This window comes from Apium graveolens, unplaced genomic scaffold, assembly GCF_009905375.1.
Source record: "Apium graveolens cultivar Ventura unplaced genomic scaffold, ASM990537v1 ctg1539, whole genome shotgun sequence".
Classification (NCBI taxonomy): Eukaryota; Viridiplantae; Streptophyta; class Magnoliopsida; order Apiales; family Apiaceae; genus Apium; species Apium graveolens.
In genome coordinates, this window is record NW_027417290.1 from 109,255 (window position 1) to 129,871 (window position 20,617).

The following is a 20,617-nucleotide window of genomic DNA, read 5'->3' on the forward strand; positions in this document are numbered from 1 at the left end:
AGGGCTAATGAATATAATAAATATGTAAGAAATGTACCTTTTTACCCTCTCAAAATATGAGAAATGTACATTTTGACCCATAAGGGTATATGTCTTTTTTACCCATCCAATTTAACGGTAAAAGGGGTTAAAAGATACGACATCTCATACATTTGGGATTAAAAAGTACGAGTTTAAATATTTGAGATCGATGGCTATAACACTATATAATTTTCAAAGTACATTTAGTCAAAATAAATCTTATTTTTTTTGACAGGAAGTCAAAAGATATCTTACTGGACTATAAATTTAACAGAAATTTGTTGAGAAACATTTATTACTTCAGATCAGACTATATTTGGCACAAGTACAACCACCAAACCTACTATAAATTTTCGCATTCATAGGAATTCCAGTTCATCATTTATCCTAACTAAAACATTAACAAAGTTATTTGTTTTGGGTTTTTGACTGTCCAAAAGAAAGCAAATCTTTCAGAGCATGCATTTCTCAGACTTGCTGTAAGGTATGCAACTTGACTTGTTTGATTACTTCATTTCTTATCTTTTGCTTACTGGTTGTTAAGTGTCTTCACATAGACTAGGGTTTCTTGAATGTGTAGCACTAGCTAATAATGGTCTGTACTGTTTATAAGAAGTTGATCCCTAATCGATAAATATGGTTTAAAGCTCTCAGTTTTGATCCTTTTTAAGTTGTTGGCGCATTACTTTTCTTGATCCTTAACGGCTTTTGGAGCGAGGGAGATTAAGTTGATGATTTTCACCAAGAATTTGATCGCCAACCTCTCTTATTAACATACGATATAATTTCATTGGATTGTTGAAGTTATTTTTCGGCACGTTTTTCAATGCTGTTTTAAAGTATAGTTTCGTAATATTTTTTTAAATCTTAAATTTTTATTCAAAAAAAATTGAAAAAACATTATGAAACTATCCTTTACATAAGCCTCAAAATACGTGTCGAATAGTAACGTAAACATCCCTGTGCCACGGAGGGAGTATGTACGACAGTATGAGATCATAGTGACTTTCCTTGTTTCCCAACACATAAATGATTTAGGTCCCTAGAGTTTTTAATAATAAATTTTGTTTAGTAATATCAGTTTTAATTAGTAAGTAATAATATTGTTTAGTAGTACTAACTTAGCAGAGCATTGTTTATATATTTTCAAGCTTAAAGTTATTAAAGGTTACAGTTACACATGTAGTAATTTCGGCATATCATAATCTAAGCCAATTATTGAGATAGTAATGTACTAAGCTAGTATCTGTGTAATCATGTTGGATAGAATGAAATTGAGAAAGAATGAAACGAGATTTTTAATTTTTGTTTCTTCCTTCACTCTTTCCTGACAATTTAAATCAAGAATCTTTTCTCCTTCTTCCTCAATTTCCTGGCAATCTTCATGGTAGAAAATTTCTACTGCCTCGTGTTCATTTAAAATTCTTCATTACATCCCTCCAAGTGAACACAACCTGAATGATTTGATGCACAATATGTAGTTATCTATGCACGTATGTGAATTTACATATATGGCTTATTGTAGATAACCTATAGCAGACATGAAGGATACTGTGAATGAAAAGCTTCTGACAGAAGTTCGAAGAGCAGAAGAGGGTGTTGACGGGGAATTGACACTCAAAGACAAAGTATGGGTAGAGTCCAAGAAAATGTGGATTGTGGCTGGTCCTGCAATATTCACGAGATTTTCAACATTCGGAGTTGGTGTTATTAGCCAAGCATTCATTGGCCACATTGGACCCACAGAGCTTGCTGCGTATGCTTTGGTGTCGACTGTTATGCTGAGATTTGCCAACGGCATACTGGTACAATCTGTCATTTCTTTTATAGCTTGTCCATTTTTTCCCTTTTGTTGAATATTATTGCTGCTACGGCCTACGGGCTACATGATTGCCCTTTCAATCATCATAATGATTTGAAATTTAATTATATGCACTTACTAAGTTATAGATATGATTATAGCAGAAGATTAAAACTTCAGACAATATTTTTTTTATCCTAAATGTGGTTCGTATGTTACTTGTCAAGGACCTTCATCCAGGTAAATAATGGAAGGAAAGTGATTCAATTTGTATAGCTTAGTTATTGATTACTTTTTGTGAACCGCAGTTGTTGAAGGAATTTAGGATTGCAGGGTTTTGAGTAATATCAACTAATGCAATTTATAATTCGGAAGGTGTCTAATAGAGTTTTCAACTTAAAACCAAAATGTGTATTATAATTTATGTAATCATATATTGTTTGACGCATGCAGTTGGGCATGGCCAGCGCATTGGAAACATTATGTGGCCAGTCATATGGTGCAAAACAATATGACATGCTTGGAGTATATCTTCAAAGATCATGGCTTATCCTGTTCATTTGCTCAATTGTTTTATCACCAATATTTGTCTTCACCGCCCCGATTTTAATAGCTCTTGGCCAGGATGAATCTGTTGCTGAGGTGGCAGGAACTATTTCACTCTGGCTGATCCCTGTGATATTTTCCTTCATTGTATCTTTCACCTGCCAAATGTTCCTCCAAGCACAGAGCAAGAATATGATTATTTCATACTTGGCAGCATTTTCACTGGCAATCCATGTTTTCCTTTCATGGCTCTTAACAGTGAAATACAAATTTGGACTTAATGGGGCCATGATTTCTACAAATTTGGCATATTGGATCCCAAATATAGGTCAACTTGTTTATATATTTGGTGGATGGTGCTCAGAGACATGGAAAGGTTTCTCAATGTTGGCCTTCAAGGATCTCTTGCCTATAATCAAGCTCTCTTTATCATCTGGTGTAATGCTCTGGTAATTCTATATCACTCCTTTGCAACTACTTTCACTTGTGCTGCCTTTAGGTAATGATTACTAGATTTAACAAGCAAATCAAGTAATGCTCTTGGGTATTTCGTTTTCATTTCCACAATTTTTTTTCAGATTAACTTCAAATTTCTTGAACCATAAAGGACATATTATAACTAAAAGGATTTAATTTATTTCATTTGGAGAGGTGGCTGAGGCAATCAGCTGATTTCAAGTATGTAAAGATACTAGAACCCTTGTGGACATCCACACAAACTATGCTTCAACGCCTATATATGGATCATTTATGGGAACATACCTGGAATGAATTACTCTACATATTGTGGGAAAATGGAAAAAAAATCACAGCTCTTTAGCTAAAACTGACAAATATCATGATTTGCAATGTAGTAGCCAAGATTATTGTTTGGGATACACAATTAAGATACCCCTTTTATAAAACACATGTCAAAAAATAAATTTGGGATATGTTTTTGCCAAATGGTTACCCAATATACAAAAGGGTTATATGCGATACACATTTTACATGTGTATTTCTATAACTATTTTTGTCTAACTACGTCAAAAAGATTATTTTTGGCTTTCACCCGCATATTGTATAGTGTTAGTTGCCCACTTGTACCTCTCCAAATGAACCCAGATTACTGCATTAAGAGTAAATATGTCGTATTGTATAGAGAGAGTGTAAGCCAAAATAATTGGTTTTCAAATTACTATAAATTCTTGGTGTTGAATTGAGAACTATGATTACCTTTGCAGCCTTGAACTCTGGTACAACACGATACTAGTTCTTTTAACAGGAAACATGAAAAATGCCGAGGTTGCTATTGACGCTCTTTCCATCTGGTAAATTTTGTTTGTACAAGATCATTCTCTCTGAGTTATTTGGTGTGATCCCGTAGTTTCTAAGGCATTTAAGTTTTTCTTCAATTTGGCAGCCTTAATATCAACGGTTGGGAAATGATGATATCTCTTGGCTTTTTGGCTGCAGCTAGGTAGTACAAACTTTGTTATGTTATACAGTCATTGTTCTGTCTTTTTTATATGAACTTTCTTGTACCATTAAAGAAAGAAAGAAGGAACATTCACTACCCTTATGGCCTTATTGCATTTTCCACCACTTTTTACACATTAGTCACCAATTTGTATATGTTTGTTCATAAAATATCCAGTGTGCGAGTCTCGAATGAGCTCGGAAGAGGAAGTTCCAAAGCTGCAAAGTTCTCCATTGTGCAAATTGTGCTAACATCATTTGCTATTGGATTTGTGCTATTTATTTTTTTCTTGTTCTTTCGGGGACGGCTAGCTTACATATTTACGGAGAGTGCTGAGGTTGCGTCTGCTGTTGCTGATTTGTCAACTCTATTGGCATGTTCAATTCTTCTGAATAGCATTCAACCAGTTCTTTCTGGTAAGTTTGTATTAAGTGTTGTGTTAGTTTCAAGTACTGGGAATCATGGACATTATTGCAGAACTATAGGAGGGGTAGGAAAAATTGTTTTAAAAAAAGGAAAAAAAAGCTGCTTCAAAATATTGTTATTACACCACTATATTTCTATTTGTGAAACAATGAGCCACAATTGATTGACACGGGCGTTTCTTTTATAGGTGTTGCTGTTGGGGCTGGCTGGCAAAGCACTGTGGCATATGTGAACATTACATGCTATTACTTGATCGGAATTCCAATTGGAGTTGTGCTTGGTTATGTTCTCCAGTTTCAGGTTAAAGTGAGTGTTCTCATCACCTTCTTGAGTTCCTTTTATTTGTAAGAATAGAAAACTAATCCTTGTTTGGAAAGCATCCATCAATTGTATTTTTTAGTACACCTATTATAACTAACGTGGCTGAATAACATTAACATAGAGGAACTCAGGAACCTATCTCAAATTACTTGGATGCGAGAATAATAGAGTCCTATTCGACCAAATGATATATAACAAATGTGCACATACACCATGCAGTTTAAGAGCTAAAGCATGTATATTGTGCTCAGATTTTCGGAATTTGCTGCCCATTGTCAACTCAGGCACTCTGTTTTCATTAAAAATCTGATTTGTAGGGTGTTTGGGTTGGAATGTTGTTCGGTACACTCACTCAAACTGTTGTACTAATGATAATTACTTACAAGACTGACTGGGAGAAACAGGTAATGTGATTGCCTTTTTTATCCTTATACTATAATGATCTTTCCAGGTGTTGAGTATGCGCTAACAACTTTGTTATATCGGCAGGTATCAGCTGCTAAACTCCGAGTAAAGAAGTGGTCTGTAGGATCTGACCAACAAGCTGAAGGAGATGAACAAAATGCACGAAATTGAGAAATTTTATGACTTGGAAATAATTAGCTTAAACAAATTTAATAATAAGTTTTATTTACCCAAGTTAATTTTAGTAGGTGGGAGTCAAAAATCCTGCATCCCACCTTTTGGCTTCTTGCTGCAATTGTATAATTGCAATGGTATAACCTTCATATGTGAAGGTCTGATTTTCCTCCAACATATAATCCATTTGGGTGGAGCATTGGGGATTTGGACTGTCATCCTGTTTGTTGGAAAAATTATATCGAAAAATTTATATGATCTGAAACTTGTATAAAAAAGAAGTAAATGTGAGGTAAATATCATGAAATATAGGCTATAGCCTATAGCCTAAAAGTTGGGTCAACAAAAAACTTCCATTTATCTTTCGTTTAAACAATAAAATGAAAAGGTCAAATACCGTCTAAAGATCACGAAATATAGGATAAGAGTCCGGTCAATAAAAAGACATACCCTTTATTCACTTCAGGTAATAAAATGTAACTTGTACATTATAATTTGAACATGTTAAATTTAATATTGTCTTGATAAAATCCCCCGCATGTTTTACTAGAAAAATGCCATGCAAAGATCAAGAGATATATGGGCTAAACTCTGGGTCAACAATAAATATATGTGAATCTGCAGCAGTTCAATTAATAAAACGTTAGTTATAGATTAGTACTAATTATGTTTTCAAAATTATCAGACAATATATAGCATGAAATACCAAGGAATTTGGTGCACAATACGAATCCTTAATTGTATATCAATTACTATATCTTCACTATAGCAGACATGGAGCATACTGTGAATAAAAGGTTGTTGAGACAAGTTCGAAAGCCAGAAGATGTTGATGAGGGCAGTCCACAATTAGACAGAATATGGATGGAGTCCAAGAAAATGTGGATTGTGGCTGCTCCTGCAATTTTTACAAGATTTTCAACATTTGGAGCTAATGTTATCAGCCAGGCATTCATAGGTCATATTGGATCCACAGAGCTTGCTGCTTTCGCTCTCGTCTCCACTGTTCTGCTCAGATTTGCAATCGGCATACTGGTTAATTTGCCATATCTCTTACTCCTATTTTTCTACTATGTTTTCCTTGGACACTGATGAGTGTATTCTACAGTCGAAGGTTGTAATTTCGACCATTTTTTAATGATTTTAAATTTTAATGGAATATTTTTGCAAACTGTCAGGTAAATTGTTAACTGCGAAAAAATAGATTATGACATTATGTAATTAGACTTTGTTTTAAACATGCAGTTGGGCATGGCCAGTGCATTGGAAACACTATTTGGGCAGTCATATGGGGCAAGACAACATGACATGCTCGGAATATATCTTCAAAGATCGTGGCTTATCTTGTTCTTATGCTTAATTGTTCTATCACCATTATTTATCTTCACCTGAAAAATCAAATTTTCAGGTATAAATAAGGATACGTGTGTTGCTGTGCTCTGTTAAAAAAAAAAAAAAAGCAAACACAGATAAACGCACAACCTCACCCCTCAGTTGTTCCCCTCTTTCACGCGTCCCTTCTCTCTCCCGTCTCTCTGTCTCTCCCCTGTTTATATGCTTCAATTTTCAAAAATTCATATCTCACAAACCGTCCGTCCAAATTTTAATTCTTATATATATAAACGATCAGCGCTTCGATACCTACGTATATGTATATATATTGCGAGGTTTTGAGAAGAAAATTTGCGGAGCATATTTTTCGTTTTAATTTATTTTCGGGGCATAGAAAAGGAGTTTGACGGTGTTGATTACTCCACATGACATCTCAGCGTATATATGTCTATGACTATTAATTTCGGATTTTTCTGAAAATATTTTCCGAACATCAGATAATCTCTTCGAGATGTCGAGTTCTCTACAGCTTAATTGGAGATCTCGAAGTGAAGAAATTTCTCTAAGTACAGAATTGCAGAACAGTTCAATATCCAAGGTTGCAAATCAACAAACAATTCACACAGCTGGATTGACAAGTCTACAAAAAGCAGCTTGAGAGATGTGCAAGATTAATGGTGAAGATTAACTGACAAAGGAGGATCAACCAATACACAGTGGATGAAGATATGTTAATCTAGATATGGAAATCTCACTTTTCCCTTAAATAGAAGTGATTAGTGACAGGTTAGAAAAGCGATTAGGACTTCTTATTGTTCACTGTGTAAACCAAAGTTAACTATCGTATAAAGTTAACTGAGGTCTTTGTTTAAGATAGGACTGAATAGATTAAAAATTGTAATTCTCTCTCAAGAAAGAAGCTAAGTTCTAAACCAAGAACTTAGAGATTTTGTAGCAAAACACTGCTTGATTTTTAATATAAAATTAAGTGAGTTTTGAAGATCTTTGTTTTACATATTTGTATTGTTATTTATGTTTAACATCTATTCTACAAAATCATTGATAACAACCAACTGATAAACCCAAAGTCGATTAAAAAGTAAACATTTAAGCCAAAACACATTCACCCCCCCTCTGTGTTGTATTCATATCTAACAAGTGGTATCAGAGCAAAATCTGAAAGTAAACAGATTAGATCTTGGAAAAATGAATACACAGAAAATCAGTAGTATCAAGATTCCTCCCTTTGATAAGGCCAACTACACTTTATGGAAAAAGAAAATATTGTTGTTGATAAGAATGGCCAATCACCTTTACATTCAGATCCTCAAGAATGGGCCCTTCACTCCTATGGTTAGAGTTGAGGAAACCACAGATGGAGACATGGTTATTCCAACTCATTATGCTCCCAAGGATGACTCTGAGTATACTGAAACTGAAATAGAGAAAGTTTCCCTAGACAGTGCTTTGCAACTGATACTAATTGAGTCACTTGACAATGTAATGTATAATAACATTGTCAACTGTGACACTGCTAAACATATATGGGAAAAGATTGAGATACTCTGTGAAGGAACTGAGGAGGTTAGGTCAAATCAAAGAAGGATATTGATTTCTCAGTATGAGGGTTTTATGGCTAAACCAAAGGAAGGTATTACTGATGTGTTTGAAAGGTTTAATAAGCTGATAAATGACTTGCAGCTTCATGATAAATTTTATGATGTTGAAGAAGTGAATTTGAAGTTCTTGCTTACTCTCCCTGATCATTTGCAACAAAAGATCTCTGTAATCAGAGAAGGAAGGGATTTGAGTAGAATCACACTGGAAGTGCTCTATGGGGTTCTGAAAACTTATGAACTTGAAATGATTCAAAAGAAATCATTAAGGGCTGGTCAAGGATATGTAATGGATGGCTCAAGTGCACTGATTGTGAATGATGGCCATACCTCTAATGATGGGCAAAGATCCCAAACTCCAGAAATTTCTACAAGTGAGAAAAGAGTCAATGACACTAAAGAGCAAGCCATACTGGAATTGGATGAAGAAGATGAGTTCTACACTCTTGATGAGCTTGATGAGCTAGACAAATCAATGGTTTACTTGGCTAGAAAATTCTCTAACATTAGAGTGAAGAAACCAAGATTTTTCAAGAGCAAAGAACAGTCCTTCAACAAAGACAACAACTGGAAAGGAAAAGGGAAGTACACTCCTGATAGCAAAACTGGCTACAAAACTAGATATGTTGATAGATCAAACATAAGGTGCTTTAAGTGTGATGAGTTGGGCCATTTTGCTAAAGAATGTAGGAAACCCAAAAAGGCAAAGAAAGATAAAGCTTATCTTGAATTGGAAGCAAAATATGATGCTCTTCTAAAGAAGTAACAAGGGAAAACTTATATTGCTGAGGGCAAAAGCTGGGATGATTCAGATAATGATGAAGATGAAGAAGTTGGAAACTATGCACTCATGGCCTTGGAGCAAGGAGATTCTTCATCATCTAAATCACAGGTACCAACTTTTACCACAATTGATTTAAATGTGAGTCAATATAAGGAAACTGTTGAAAAGATGAGCACAGAAATGTTCCACATTCATACAAGCATGGTTGCTGCAAATGAGGAAGTTAGCAGATTGAAAAAGATCAATGAAAAACTTGAGAGTGAAAAACAAGAGACTGAATTGTTGTTGTTTGAGCTTGATGCTGCTAAGCAAGAAAATGCATACTTAAAGAACAAATTAAAGTTTGCAAGTGAAATTGAAGCAGTATTGAGAGAAAGGCTGGAGAAGAATGAAGTGAAGCTGAAATCCTTCAAAAATGCTTCTGAGTTGATTGGCCAATATCATGAAAAGAATAAGCCATGTACAAACATTACCATTGGTCTTGATTATGAGGGTTTAAACAACAAAAAGAAGTCTGTCAGTGACAAAGAAAAATCAACTGAAACTGAGAATGTTCCAATTATTTTGAAGAAAGTTGAATCACCTTTGTTCAAGGCATGTGAGGTGAACTTCAGTGAAGAAGAGTTGATCATCAAACAGGAGATAGCTGATGAGGACAAGAAAAAGAAAAATGATGAGACAACTCAGTCTTCCATCTCTGTTGAAACACTAAAAGCCAATCAAGAAACTAAGGAGCCTGTGAAGGAGATTAAAGCTGAAGGGGTCAAAAAGAAAAAGAAGAATAGAAATGAAAAGATTGGGATAAACAAAAGCAATAATTTTGCTTATGTTGCAGATGCTCCTAGAAAGAGGTGTGAGAATTGTGGATCAATGAATTACCTAACTCACCTTTGTAAAAAGATTGTTAGCAATCCACCTGAAGGAGTCTGCAAGTACAATGAAGCTAAGGCTAATGATCCCTATTCATTCTGTGACAAGTTTGACTGCATTCCCTGCAACATGAAAGTGATGAAGAGTTGCCACAAATTGAGAATTGATATCATAGAATCAAAAGTTGGTTCTATATCTGAAAGGGAAACTGCTCAACAGTCTATGAATTCGATTTTATCTGAAATTTCTCATTCTACTTCTGCAAAATCAGTTAACAAGAAGAAAGTGCCCAACACAGCTTGGGTAGCTAAACACACTTAATCCTCATTGTGTGCAGGGCAAAGGAAAGAAGGTCATATGGATCATTGATAGTGGATGTTCCAGGCATATGACAGGTGATAATGCCCTGCTATCACAATTTGAGGAGATGGCTGGCCCTTTGGTGACCTTTGGAGACAACAACAAAGGATTCACAATGGGATATGGCAAGATTGTTTCTGGAAATATTGTCATTGAAGATGTAGCACTAGTTGTTGGATTAGAAGTAAATCTTCTAAGTGTTAGTCAATTTGCAGACAGAAGTTTTCAAGTTATTTTCAACAAAGAAGATTGTGCTTTTATTAGCAAAAAGACTGGTGAAATTGCTCTTAAAGGAGTAACAAAGGGAAGCTTGTTTGTTGCAGACTTAGACTCAACAAATAAGGATGGAGTGTGTTGTTTCTACACCAAGGCATCAGAAGAGCAAAGCAAATTGTGGCATAAGAAGCTATCTCACTTGAATTTCAAAGCAATCAACACCTTAGTCAAGAAGGAGCTTGTGAGAGACATGCCCAGTCTGGAATTTGCTCAACTGGAAGTTTGTGAAGCTTGTCAGAAAGGAAAAATGAAAAGATCAAGTCACAAGTCAAAATCTGTGAATTCTATAAGTGCACCTCTGCAACTTATTCACATGGACTTGTTTGGACCAGTAAATGTCTTGTCCATTTCAAGGAACAAATATGCCCTTGTCATGGTTGATGATTTTTCAAGATACACTTGGGTTGAGTTCATGTACTCTAAAGATGAAACTCCAAACATTATAATTGAGCACATCAAGAAAATTGAGAAGCAATCTGAAGGAAAAGTTAGTGTGAAAAGATTGAGGAGTGATAATGGAACAGAATTCAGAAACTCAATATTAAGTGAATTCTGCAAAAGCAAAGGCATTGTTCAAGAATTTTCAGCAGCTAGAACACCTCAACATAATGGAGTAGTTGAGAGGAAAAATAGAACATTGGTTGAAGCTGCTAGGACCTTGCTACAAGATGCTCAGTTGCCAACTAGTTTTTGGGAAAAGGCTGTTAATACTGCATGCTACACTCAAAACAAATATCTCATCAACAAAGCTCATGACAAATCATCTTACTCAATCATGTCTAACAGGAAGCCTACAGTGAAGCATCTACATGTGTTTGGAAGCAAGTGTTATATTCTAAAAGACAACTCTGAATATGTGGGAAAATTTGGCTCTAAAGTTTTTGAAGCAATTTTTCTGGGATATTCATTGGAAAGAACAGCCTACAAAGTTTATGTGATTGATCAAAAGAAAATTATGGAAAGCACAGATGTGACTTTTGATGATGACAAGTGTCCAGGCTTGGAATGCCTTGATGTAAATGATGTTGAAGCCCTTGCATTTGAGAATGTAACCATTAATAGTGATTCTGATGAGGAAGATGAAGTTGTGGCACAACAAATTACAAATGAAGAGACCTCTGAACAAAATCATGGGAATGAAAGCTCTCTTCAGACACCTGAATTTGATGGCACAAACTCAGGGGCAGAAGGAGAGAATGGAAATGACAGTCATGGTAATACTGAAAAAATGATGAAGGCACTAGTCAACAGAAGCACACTATAAAGTGGGATAGGAGTCATATAGTAGAAGCTATTATTGGTGATCCCTCAGCTGGTGTGAGAACTAGAAGTGCAACTACTAATGAATGCCTACATGCATGTTTTCTATCTCAAGTAGAGCCCAAGAAAACTGAAGAAGCCCTATTGGATCCTGATTGGATATGTGTTATGCAGGAGGATCTGAATCAGTTTGAGAGAAACAAAGTTTGGAAATTAGTCCCTGCACCAAAGAACAGAAGCATAATTGGAACTAAGTGGGTGTATGTGGCGCCCTCCAAACCCGGGTCGGAAGTTTGGGGTCCACACACACACCTTATTAATAACCTGCTTATAACAATGATAAAGATAATAATAATGATATGCAGTGACCCTACTTACTGATTACCACGGACTGCAACAGGTTAAAGTATGCACACAAGTCAACCACACTTACTTATATTACAAACCGTTCAAATCCCAACTATCCAAACTCAGAACTGAGTATTAGACATTATTACAAACTTTTACAAACTCAAATTATCTCAAAAGAAGCCTACTAGCTTAGCTCGATCAACCTGAACCCCTAGCTCTCGCGCTGGACTGGGGATCCTCGTTACCAACCTGTTCCTTCTTAACTGGAAAAGAACATAAACAATATCGCACAAATGAGCTAACTAGCTCAGCAAGTCACAATGACAAAACTGAGAATAATGATCATCAGGTGAAAATGGTTACGATATCAAGTGAATAATGAATTATGATTTAGAATTGGATATTATACTTTCATTTTAAAAACCAAGGTTAGGCTGCTGATCAGTCATGCACTAACCCCGAGCAAAGCACACAGCACTGCTCTAACTACTAGATCCAAGGCTCACATTGGCCTAACTTGACCATTATATGGTCTGACCACGAATCTGGTCCACAATTTTATAAAAACAATCCAATTCTAACATAATAAAAGAATAAGCAGTAATGAACAATAAACAACATCATTAACAATATTGGACGTTCAATAATGAAAATGGTTTCAATCTGCATAGGGATCAATATGGCAGTTTCAAAGCATGGATGCTAGGTAATGAAAGAATTGGATAGCAAAGGAAATAATGTTTCAAGGATTCGGCCTTTCAAAGTATAGGATACAATGGTTTGAGTGTGCAAGCAATCTGGTTCAGTGTTTGATATTTAGTTTGTATGCATTTGTGGAGCAGTATCGTATCTGGGTGCACAACAATCAATGGTTTAGAAAGAATAAGGTTTACGGCTCAAGATCAATAACTGGAATCAGGGTTTAGGGTTCAGTGCTTCAAAGCACTTGCAATATCAAACAAGACTATCAATCACTACAATATCTCGAGAAAGTTCAGAATACTGCACTCGCTTTCAATCACCATTGTCTTACTCCTCGACTACCTGTTTCCCTTTCCTACGCCTTGCTTCTTCTTCTCACATATCATAAGTATCTATCAATATTCAACTTGCACAATTCTATTCGACACATACTTCTATCTACCCTTCATTTCACCCAAATCCGATTAACGGATTGAAAGTTACGCAATAAACAAGTAACATCGAATACATAGACCGACAGTTAACCAATCATGTCACATATAGCACATAACACATCACATAATCAATGATATAATGTTTATAAAGAAGTTTCGGGTCATAAACAAGCTTTTGGATATTTAAAATGATTTTTAAAATATTTTTCGGAATTAAAACAGATCGTTGAATCAATTTCGAAGTAGTAAACAGGGTTCGGTTGGCCAATTCTGGCTTCAAAACAATTTTATAATAATTATCGAGCCTTGAAAACAATTTAAAATAATATTTTAAAGCTCGAAACTATTTTTCGGAATTTTTAAATCATTTTTAAATATTTAAATCTAATTAAATAATTAATTAAAATCAATTAATAATTAATTAAATCAATTAATCAATTAATTTTCGAATTAATTGACTAATTAATCAATTAAAAATTAACTGAAATTAATTAACTAATTAATTCAGATTTATTTTTGAATTAAATATAATTTTTGGAATTAAAATAATAATTTTTGGAATTTTCAGAAATTAAAATCGAATTTTTTTAATTAAAATAAATAGGAAATATGATTTTAAATAATTTATAAACAGGAATCCAAAATATGCAAACTCTGGAAACCTGGGGGACTAAACTGTTTCTTCCCCAAAAGTCCAGGGGCCTGTTTGCAATTTTGCAAACCCCCGCCGTCGACTCGCCGGAGTGTGGCCGGAGAACATGATTCCGGCCACCTCAGGCCACCAAACTGTCCAGAATTAATCTACACATTACCAGGAACTTATTTATGCAATCAAAACACATCAATCATCCCTGTCCTGGCCCGAAATTGGCCAAGAACATTGTCGGTTTCCGGCGAACATCGAAAATCTTCAAAACACAACTCCCTTCGATTCAAGCATCCTCTGTTAACGAGCTATATACCAATCGATTGCAAATTTCATAAGGAACATAATCCACTATAAATTAACAGCTAATAACCCCTAAATCAGAAAGCCCCAAATTTCAATTGAAAACATTCATATAGGTTATAAACCCTATTTTAAAATTCGAGAATTAAACCCACTTTTGAGCATGTTATTGAACTCCAAATCAGACGTATGACATATGAAAATCATCAGGAAAACAAGCTCTATAACATGCAATCATCAAATCATACAAACAATCATTCGAACAGAAATTCATATTTTTAATAAAATTAATTAGAAAATAAATAATTTTTCAGAAAATAAACCTTGATTTCTACAGTGATTTGGAACACAGAATTTGATAGAACAACTCAAGACCTTCGTTTTGAGTACTCGAGCTTTTCAAACGGACTCCGGTAACACCTCCGATTGTTGGTTTGATTCTCAGAAAGGTTTATGAATTTGGGGTTTTTCTCTGGAAAATTATATATTAGCTGACTGCAAATGATTTTGATACGAAATAAAATACAATAAAAGGCTATTTATAATTACGGAAAATTAGTATCCCGTTGGATCATTCCAGATGTAAAACGGTACGTTTATTTATAAAAACTGATCCAAACGGTATCGGTTTTCGGGACAATTATCCAAATCAGTACAATTTGTATTGCGGTCTTGGTCTCAGCGCCTGGTTACACGCACTACGAGGTGATAATTGGGATTGTTTAATAAAAAGCTCCCATTTATCGAAAATACGAGTTTTATTCATTTACCGAGATGAATATTGTATCGAAAATGTTGCGCCGGGACCCGCGCAGGACAAACCGTACGCCGGATCGAAAAAGTCAAAACATGAAATATGCTCGGAATATTACAATTAGGTTAGGAAGGAATTCTCGGAAGAGTTTCGGGTTCAAAAAACGTAACCACGGATGACGTCGGTTGGTTCCCGTTTTTATAAAATAGATTTAAATACTTGGAAAAAGATTTTATAAAATTCATATGATTCCTATAAATTTATAAATCAACATAAAAATAATTAGGAAGATATGACAATTATCTATATTTTATTTTGGACATATAAAAATTAAAATACTCAATTAATAATATTTTTAAACATTCAAACACATTTAACACGTAACAAATAATTCACAGAATAGATACTGAACACATATTATAATTATTTATTAGCAAAAATAATTACACGATATATCCCGGATATTACATCCTTCCCCCATTAAAAGGATTCTGTCCTCAGAATCTCCTAAGAAAACAAACGAGGGTACTTTTCTCTCATATCACTTTCTAACTCCTAGGTTGACTCTTCAACCTTTGGGTTTCTCCATAATACTCTTACTAGCTTTACCACTTTATTTCTCAATACCTTCTCTCTTTCCTCTAGAATCTCTATCGGACTTTCTACATATGAGAAATCTTCCTGAAGCTCTATTGGCTCATATTCTATTACATGCCTGGAGTCTGGATTATACTTCTTAAGCATCGATACGTGAAAAACATTGTGAATATGCTCCATGTGCGGAGGTAACGCCAATTCGTAAGCTACTTTTCCAACGCGCTTTAGAATCTCAAAAGGTCCGACATATCTTGGGCTCAGCTTTCCTTTCTTTCCAAACCTCGTTAGTCCCTTCCACTGTGATACTTTCAGTAATACCAAGCTTCCTTCTTCGAATTCCATGTCTTTCCTTGACTGGTCTGTATATTTCCTTTGACGGTCTTGTGCGGCTATCAATCTCTTTTGGATAATTTCCACCACTTCTTTTGTCTGCTGTACTAGTTCAGGTCCAAGTATTTTGCGTTCTCCTACTTTGTAAGTCATATGTCATAGCCTATTTGTATATTCGAGGATTCAACTCAACTCAAATAAGAATGTAATAAGTAAATAGTGGATCTACCGTCAGAGAGATCTCGCAAAGTAACATATGTCAGAGGATTCAGAAACAAGGTTCATCTACAGACTTGGGAAGAAGCTCAAGAAATTGATTAAGCCTCAGTGATGCAAATCAAGATTGTGGATTTAATCAAGTGACAGAGATCTCGTCAGATTATCATTAATTACAAGGATTTAATCTGAAGAAAATCAAAGTATCAAAGTCAAGACATGAAGAAACGTCACGGAAGTCAGTCACTCATGAACCAGACAGTACATCGAGTGTCAACATTGAAGTGGTGGAATTGATTCATAATTGACAGTGATTTTCAGAAGATTTTCGGAAGAATGGTTGCTGCTCAAGATTAGTATTAATTCTCTATTAATTAATTAAGTCATATAATTTAATTAAGAAAATAAATTATATCTGCAAAGATTAATTTATTGATTAATTGAATTAATTGATTAATTAATTCTGAATTAATATTAAGGTTTTTCAGAATTTTAATTGGATTAAAATCTGCATTAAATCAGCAAGACAATTGAAAATGAACTAGCATGACAATCATGATTGTCATACCGATTGTCATGCCAGGCCATTTTCAATAGTCTCACCGAAAGTTATACTGGGAGGAGATTGTCTTGCTAGTTCATTCTGATAGTCTTGCAAGTTCATTTGATTGTCATACCGAAAGTCTTGCTAGCTGTTGAGATTGTCTTGCTAGTTCAAAGGATAGTCTCACCGAAAGTCCTACCAGCTATGGGATTGTCATTCCAGTTCATTCCATTCTGTTGATTGATTAAAAAGACAGAAGCAGCCATTCAAGAATTAACAATCCAACAGAAAAGAAGTCAAGAACATACAGAGAGAAAAAGCAGCCAAATATTTCATCTTATATGCTAATTCAAGATCACAATTTCTAGTTTGTAATGTTAAATCCAATCAACTAGAAATCATTCTCTTGTTCTTGTGTAACAATCTAGCGGATCAAAATCCCTAGAACTTAATCTCAAATTGCGTTTAGCATTTGAATCTTTTTATTACAAAAATAGAAAAAGTTCATGTCGAATTTATTCTAGATTTGTGATAATTAATTTGAGATTAATTCCTTGTAATCGATACAGTTGTTGTAACACCTTTCAAGTTTAATAAAAGTTTTATTTAACTTGAATTTTGTTTCACATTTTTTATTCCGCATTTAATTCGATTATTCGGTACTGTTTGTATTCAACCCCCTTCTACAAACACATTGGGACCTAACAATTGGTATCAGAGCCTTCTGATTAACGAACAAATCAAGATCCTAGACTTTGGGGATTTTTCAACTCCTTGAATTTTTATTCATTCAAAAATTCATAATGACTTCACAAAAAGTTGGAACCATTAAAATTCCACAATTTGATAAAGAGAATTATATTATGTGGAAGAAGAAGATGCTCTTATTTTTACAAGTGGCAAATCCCAAATATTCAAACTTGTTAAAGAAGGGGATAAGAACTCCGATGGTTATTGAACCGGAGGTGATAGTAGATGATGTTGTGATCACCAAAGCCTGAACCTATCCTAAAGATCCTGAGGATTTTTCTCCTGCTGAAAAGATGAAGCCTTCTTGGATGCCAGCCTTCAGTTAATTTTAATTGATTCCCTTGATCCCTTGATGAACAGACATGTGATGAACTGTAAAAATTCCAAACACATGTGGGAAACTATTGAGGTGATCAATGAAGGCACAGAGGAAGTTAGGGAGAACAAGTTGGAGATCCTAACCTCTGAGTATGACATTTCAAATCAAATCCAGGAGAAGGAATTACTGAAGTGTTTGAGAGGTACAATGCGTTGATCAACAACCTGAACATCAATGGAAAATTTTATTCAATCAGGGAGGTCAACAAAAGTTCCTTTTAACACTACCAACTCATCTTGAACATAGAATCACTGCCATTAGAGAAGCTAGAGATCTGAGTGAGATTTCTTTGGACAGGCTCTATAGAGTGTTAAAAACCTATGAGTTGGAGCAGATTCAATAGAAGGAAGTCTACGGGAAGGATAGAATGGTCAGCACATCTAATGCACTTGTAGCTGAAGGTCAACAACAACAGCAATCTCAACAATTGGAGAGAATGGTACAGTGTTCCAAGGCTGAGGAAAATATGTTAGTAGCAGAATATGATCCTCCTACTACAAATCAATCAAGTGATGATTTTTATTCCTTGGAAGAGCTGGAGCAATTGGAAGACGAGTCAATGGCCCAAATTGTCAAGAGATTCTCCCATGTCAGATTCAAGAGGAATCCCAAGCTTAAGTACAAGTCCAACTACAACAAATTCCAGAAAGGTGGATCTTCATCCTCTAACACCAGCAGTGGTGGATACAAAACAGGGATGGTTGATCGGAGCACCATTAGATGCTATAACTGCAATGAGTTGGGACACTTTGCCACAGAATGTAGGAAGCCAAAGCAAGTAAGAAAGAACTCTGAAAGGGCTTATATGGCAAAAGGAAGAAGCTGGGATGATACTGACAGTGAAGATGAAGATGAAGGAAATCTTGCTCTTATGGCTATTGATGGAAAAGCTTCATCATCAAGAATAGAGGTAAAACTTTCTGATGCTGAAATAGTTTATCATCTAAGAGGTAACTTAGATTGTGCACGTCGTGATAATGAACTGTTAAGTTTACAGATCACAGACCTTGAGAAAGAGGTCAATGAATTAAGACTTGTGCACATTAATCAAGACAAATTAAAAGAACAAGTATCATTTATAGAGAATAGAGTTGACTGTTATAAAAAACTCGAAACTATTCTCAAAGACAAGATCACCGGTCCTTGAGACTAAGGTTAGAGCCTACTTCAATTCTTGTTCGAAGGCTAAAGAGTTCTACAGTAAGCAATCCGTTAATCAAACATATGGAATAGGTTATGATTACAATGTTGCTATTGGAGAATTAGGCATAAACTCCCTTTCTCGTGTTTGTGCTAATGGGAGGGAAGTACCACATGTGCTTAAGGGTGTTGATGAACCCCTCTATAAACCATCAATTGCTGAACCATTTGATACGACCTCTCTGTTATTCAAGAAGAAATACGTGCTGAAGATCTTGCTAATGAGAAGGTTGTTTCCAAGTCAAGTGTGTCGAAAGTTCCAGTCAAAGTTGTGCAAGCAACTGAGACTAACTCAGACACATATGAGTTGGATAACAAAAATGCCATGTCTATCATGCATAAATTGGCCTGCTGTTAATCACTCTCATAAAGCATGTGGTGTTTCTAATTGTATGTCTTGTGCTTTTAATATGATGTATGCTTATTTTAATGGTAAGCATGTTTCTAATGATAAGACTACTCCTCGTCAGCATGTGAATAACAAGAAGCATGATAGGTCTAGACTGTCAGTCCTTCTAAGGCTAGAAAGGAGACATTTGTGCCTAAGCTTAAACAGAAAGTTGTTAAGGCTGTTTACAAGGTCAAATGTTCAGTCATTGAGAAAGTTGAGACAATTAAAATTAAAAATGTTGTTTTGCCTGACAAAGGACAATTCTACAAGTATGTCGGGCCCAACCAAGTTTGGGTTCCGAAGAAGGTCTAATCCATTTGTAGTGCAGGCATTAAACAGGTGTAACCGGTAGTGTGGAATTCTTGACAGTGGATCATCAAGACATATGACCGGAGATAGAGCCCTGCTATCAAATGTGGATTGAGAAAGCTGGCCCACTGGTTACCTTTGGAGATAACAGCAAAGGTTTATCCGAGGGATATGGCTGTTGCAAGCTGGTAATGTTATCATTGAACTTGTAAATAGTTTCTATATTTTTGCTATATTTATATAAGTTTTTATTTGTATTTTCTGTAATTGTAAATATTGTATGATATATGAAATTGAATGTTGATATCTTGTTGATAGATATTTGGTATTTAATTCACTGATATTTGTTTTTATTATTATTATTTGTATTGTATTATTTTTTTTATTTTTTTATTTTTTATTTTATTTTAAATGTTATGCAACATAACAATTAGTATCTAAAGTACTTGACAAGTATCGGTCAATGATATGTTGTTAACATTATGTTACAGATATTTGTAAGCTTTTGACATGAATGAGAATTACTTAGACTTTACCCTAAGTGATCAATGTTTTATCAAAAACTCATTCATATTAAAAAAAACAAATCAAACTTCTTTCTACATTAGTGATTTCTTATTTCATGTAAAATCCTTTGAAATCACTATTGTACATCATTACTCTCAAAAGATTAAATGTATAATTTTCATTCATTATAAATCTTAAATACATTTTATCTCTATAGTGCCATATATTATGTGTTACAGGTTCAGTCTCCAATGACTTTCTTTCATTGACAGTCATGAGGTTGAAAACCCACAACGTCTATCCCAGACTGTAAAGACAAACACAAAAACAGAACCAACACTCTCTTACCACTAAATGTAGTATGAATAAGCGTGAGGGAGATAGTGCCTTAGTGCACCACATAAGGAAGGTTCTGTAGTCAACCCAGTAGCTCTGTCTCCTACAAAGATGAGTAGTATTTAAATCGAGACAACTGCTAACCCCCATACATCTTCTCAAAAAGATGTAATGGCTGAAAAGGCACAAAAACAGTTACATAGATTCATTCTCTCAA

The 20,617-nt window shown here is 34.9% G+C and overlaps 1 protein-coding gene across 2 annotated transcripts; it reads left to right on the forward strand.

Annotated features, from left to right (window-relative positions):
• Window positions 1-321: 321 nt before the first annotated feature.
• Window positions 322-5,371, forward strand: LOC141699948 (protein DETOXIFICATION 21-like). Of its 2 annotated transcripts, none has more exons than XM_074503742.1 (9): window positions 322-505; window positions 1,547-1,826; window positions 2,276-2,817; window positions 3,592-3,678; window positions 3,771-3,827; window positions 4,005-4,243; window positions 4,441-4,559; window positions 4,892-4,978; window positions 5,064-5,371. In XM_074503742.1, exons 2-9 carry the CDS (start codon window positions 1,563-1,565, stop codon window positions 5,148-5,150), a joined length of 1,482 nt encoding a protein of 493 aa, XP_074359843.1. In that variant the 5' UTR covers window positions 322-505; window positions 1,547-1,562; the 3' UTR covers window positions 5,151-5,371. The 2 variants fall into 2 exon arrangements, with proteins under 2 accessions (XP_074359843.1, XP_074359844.1); XM_074503743.1 differs by having other exon boundaries at window positions 322-500.
• The last annotated feature ends 15,246 nt before the right edge of the window (window positions 5,372-20,617 follow it).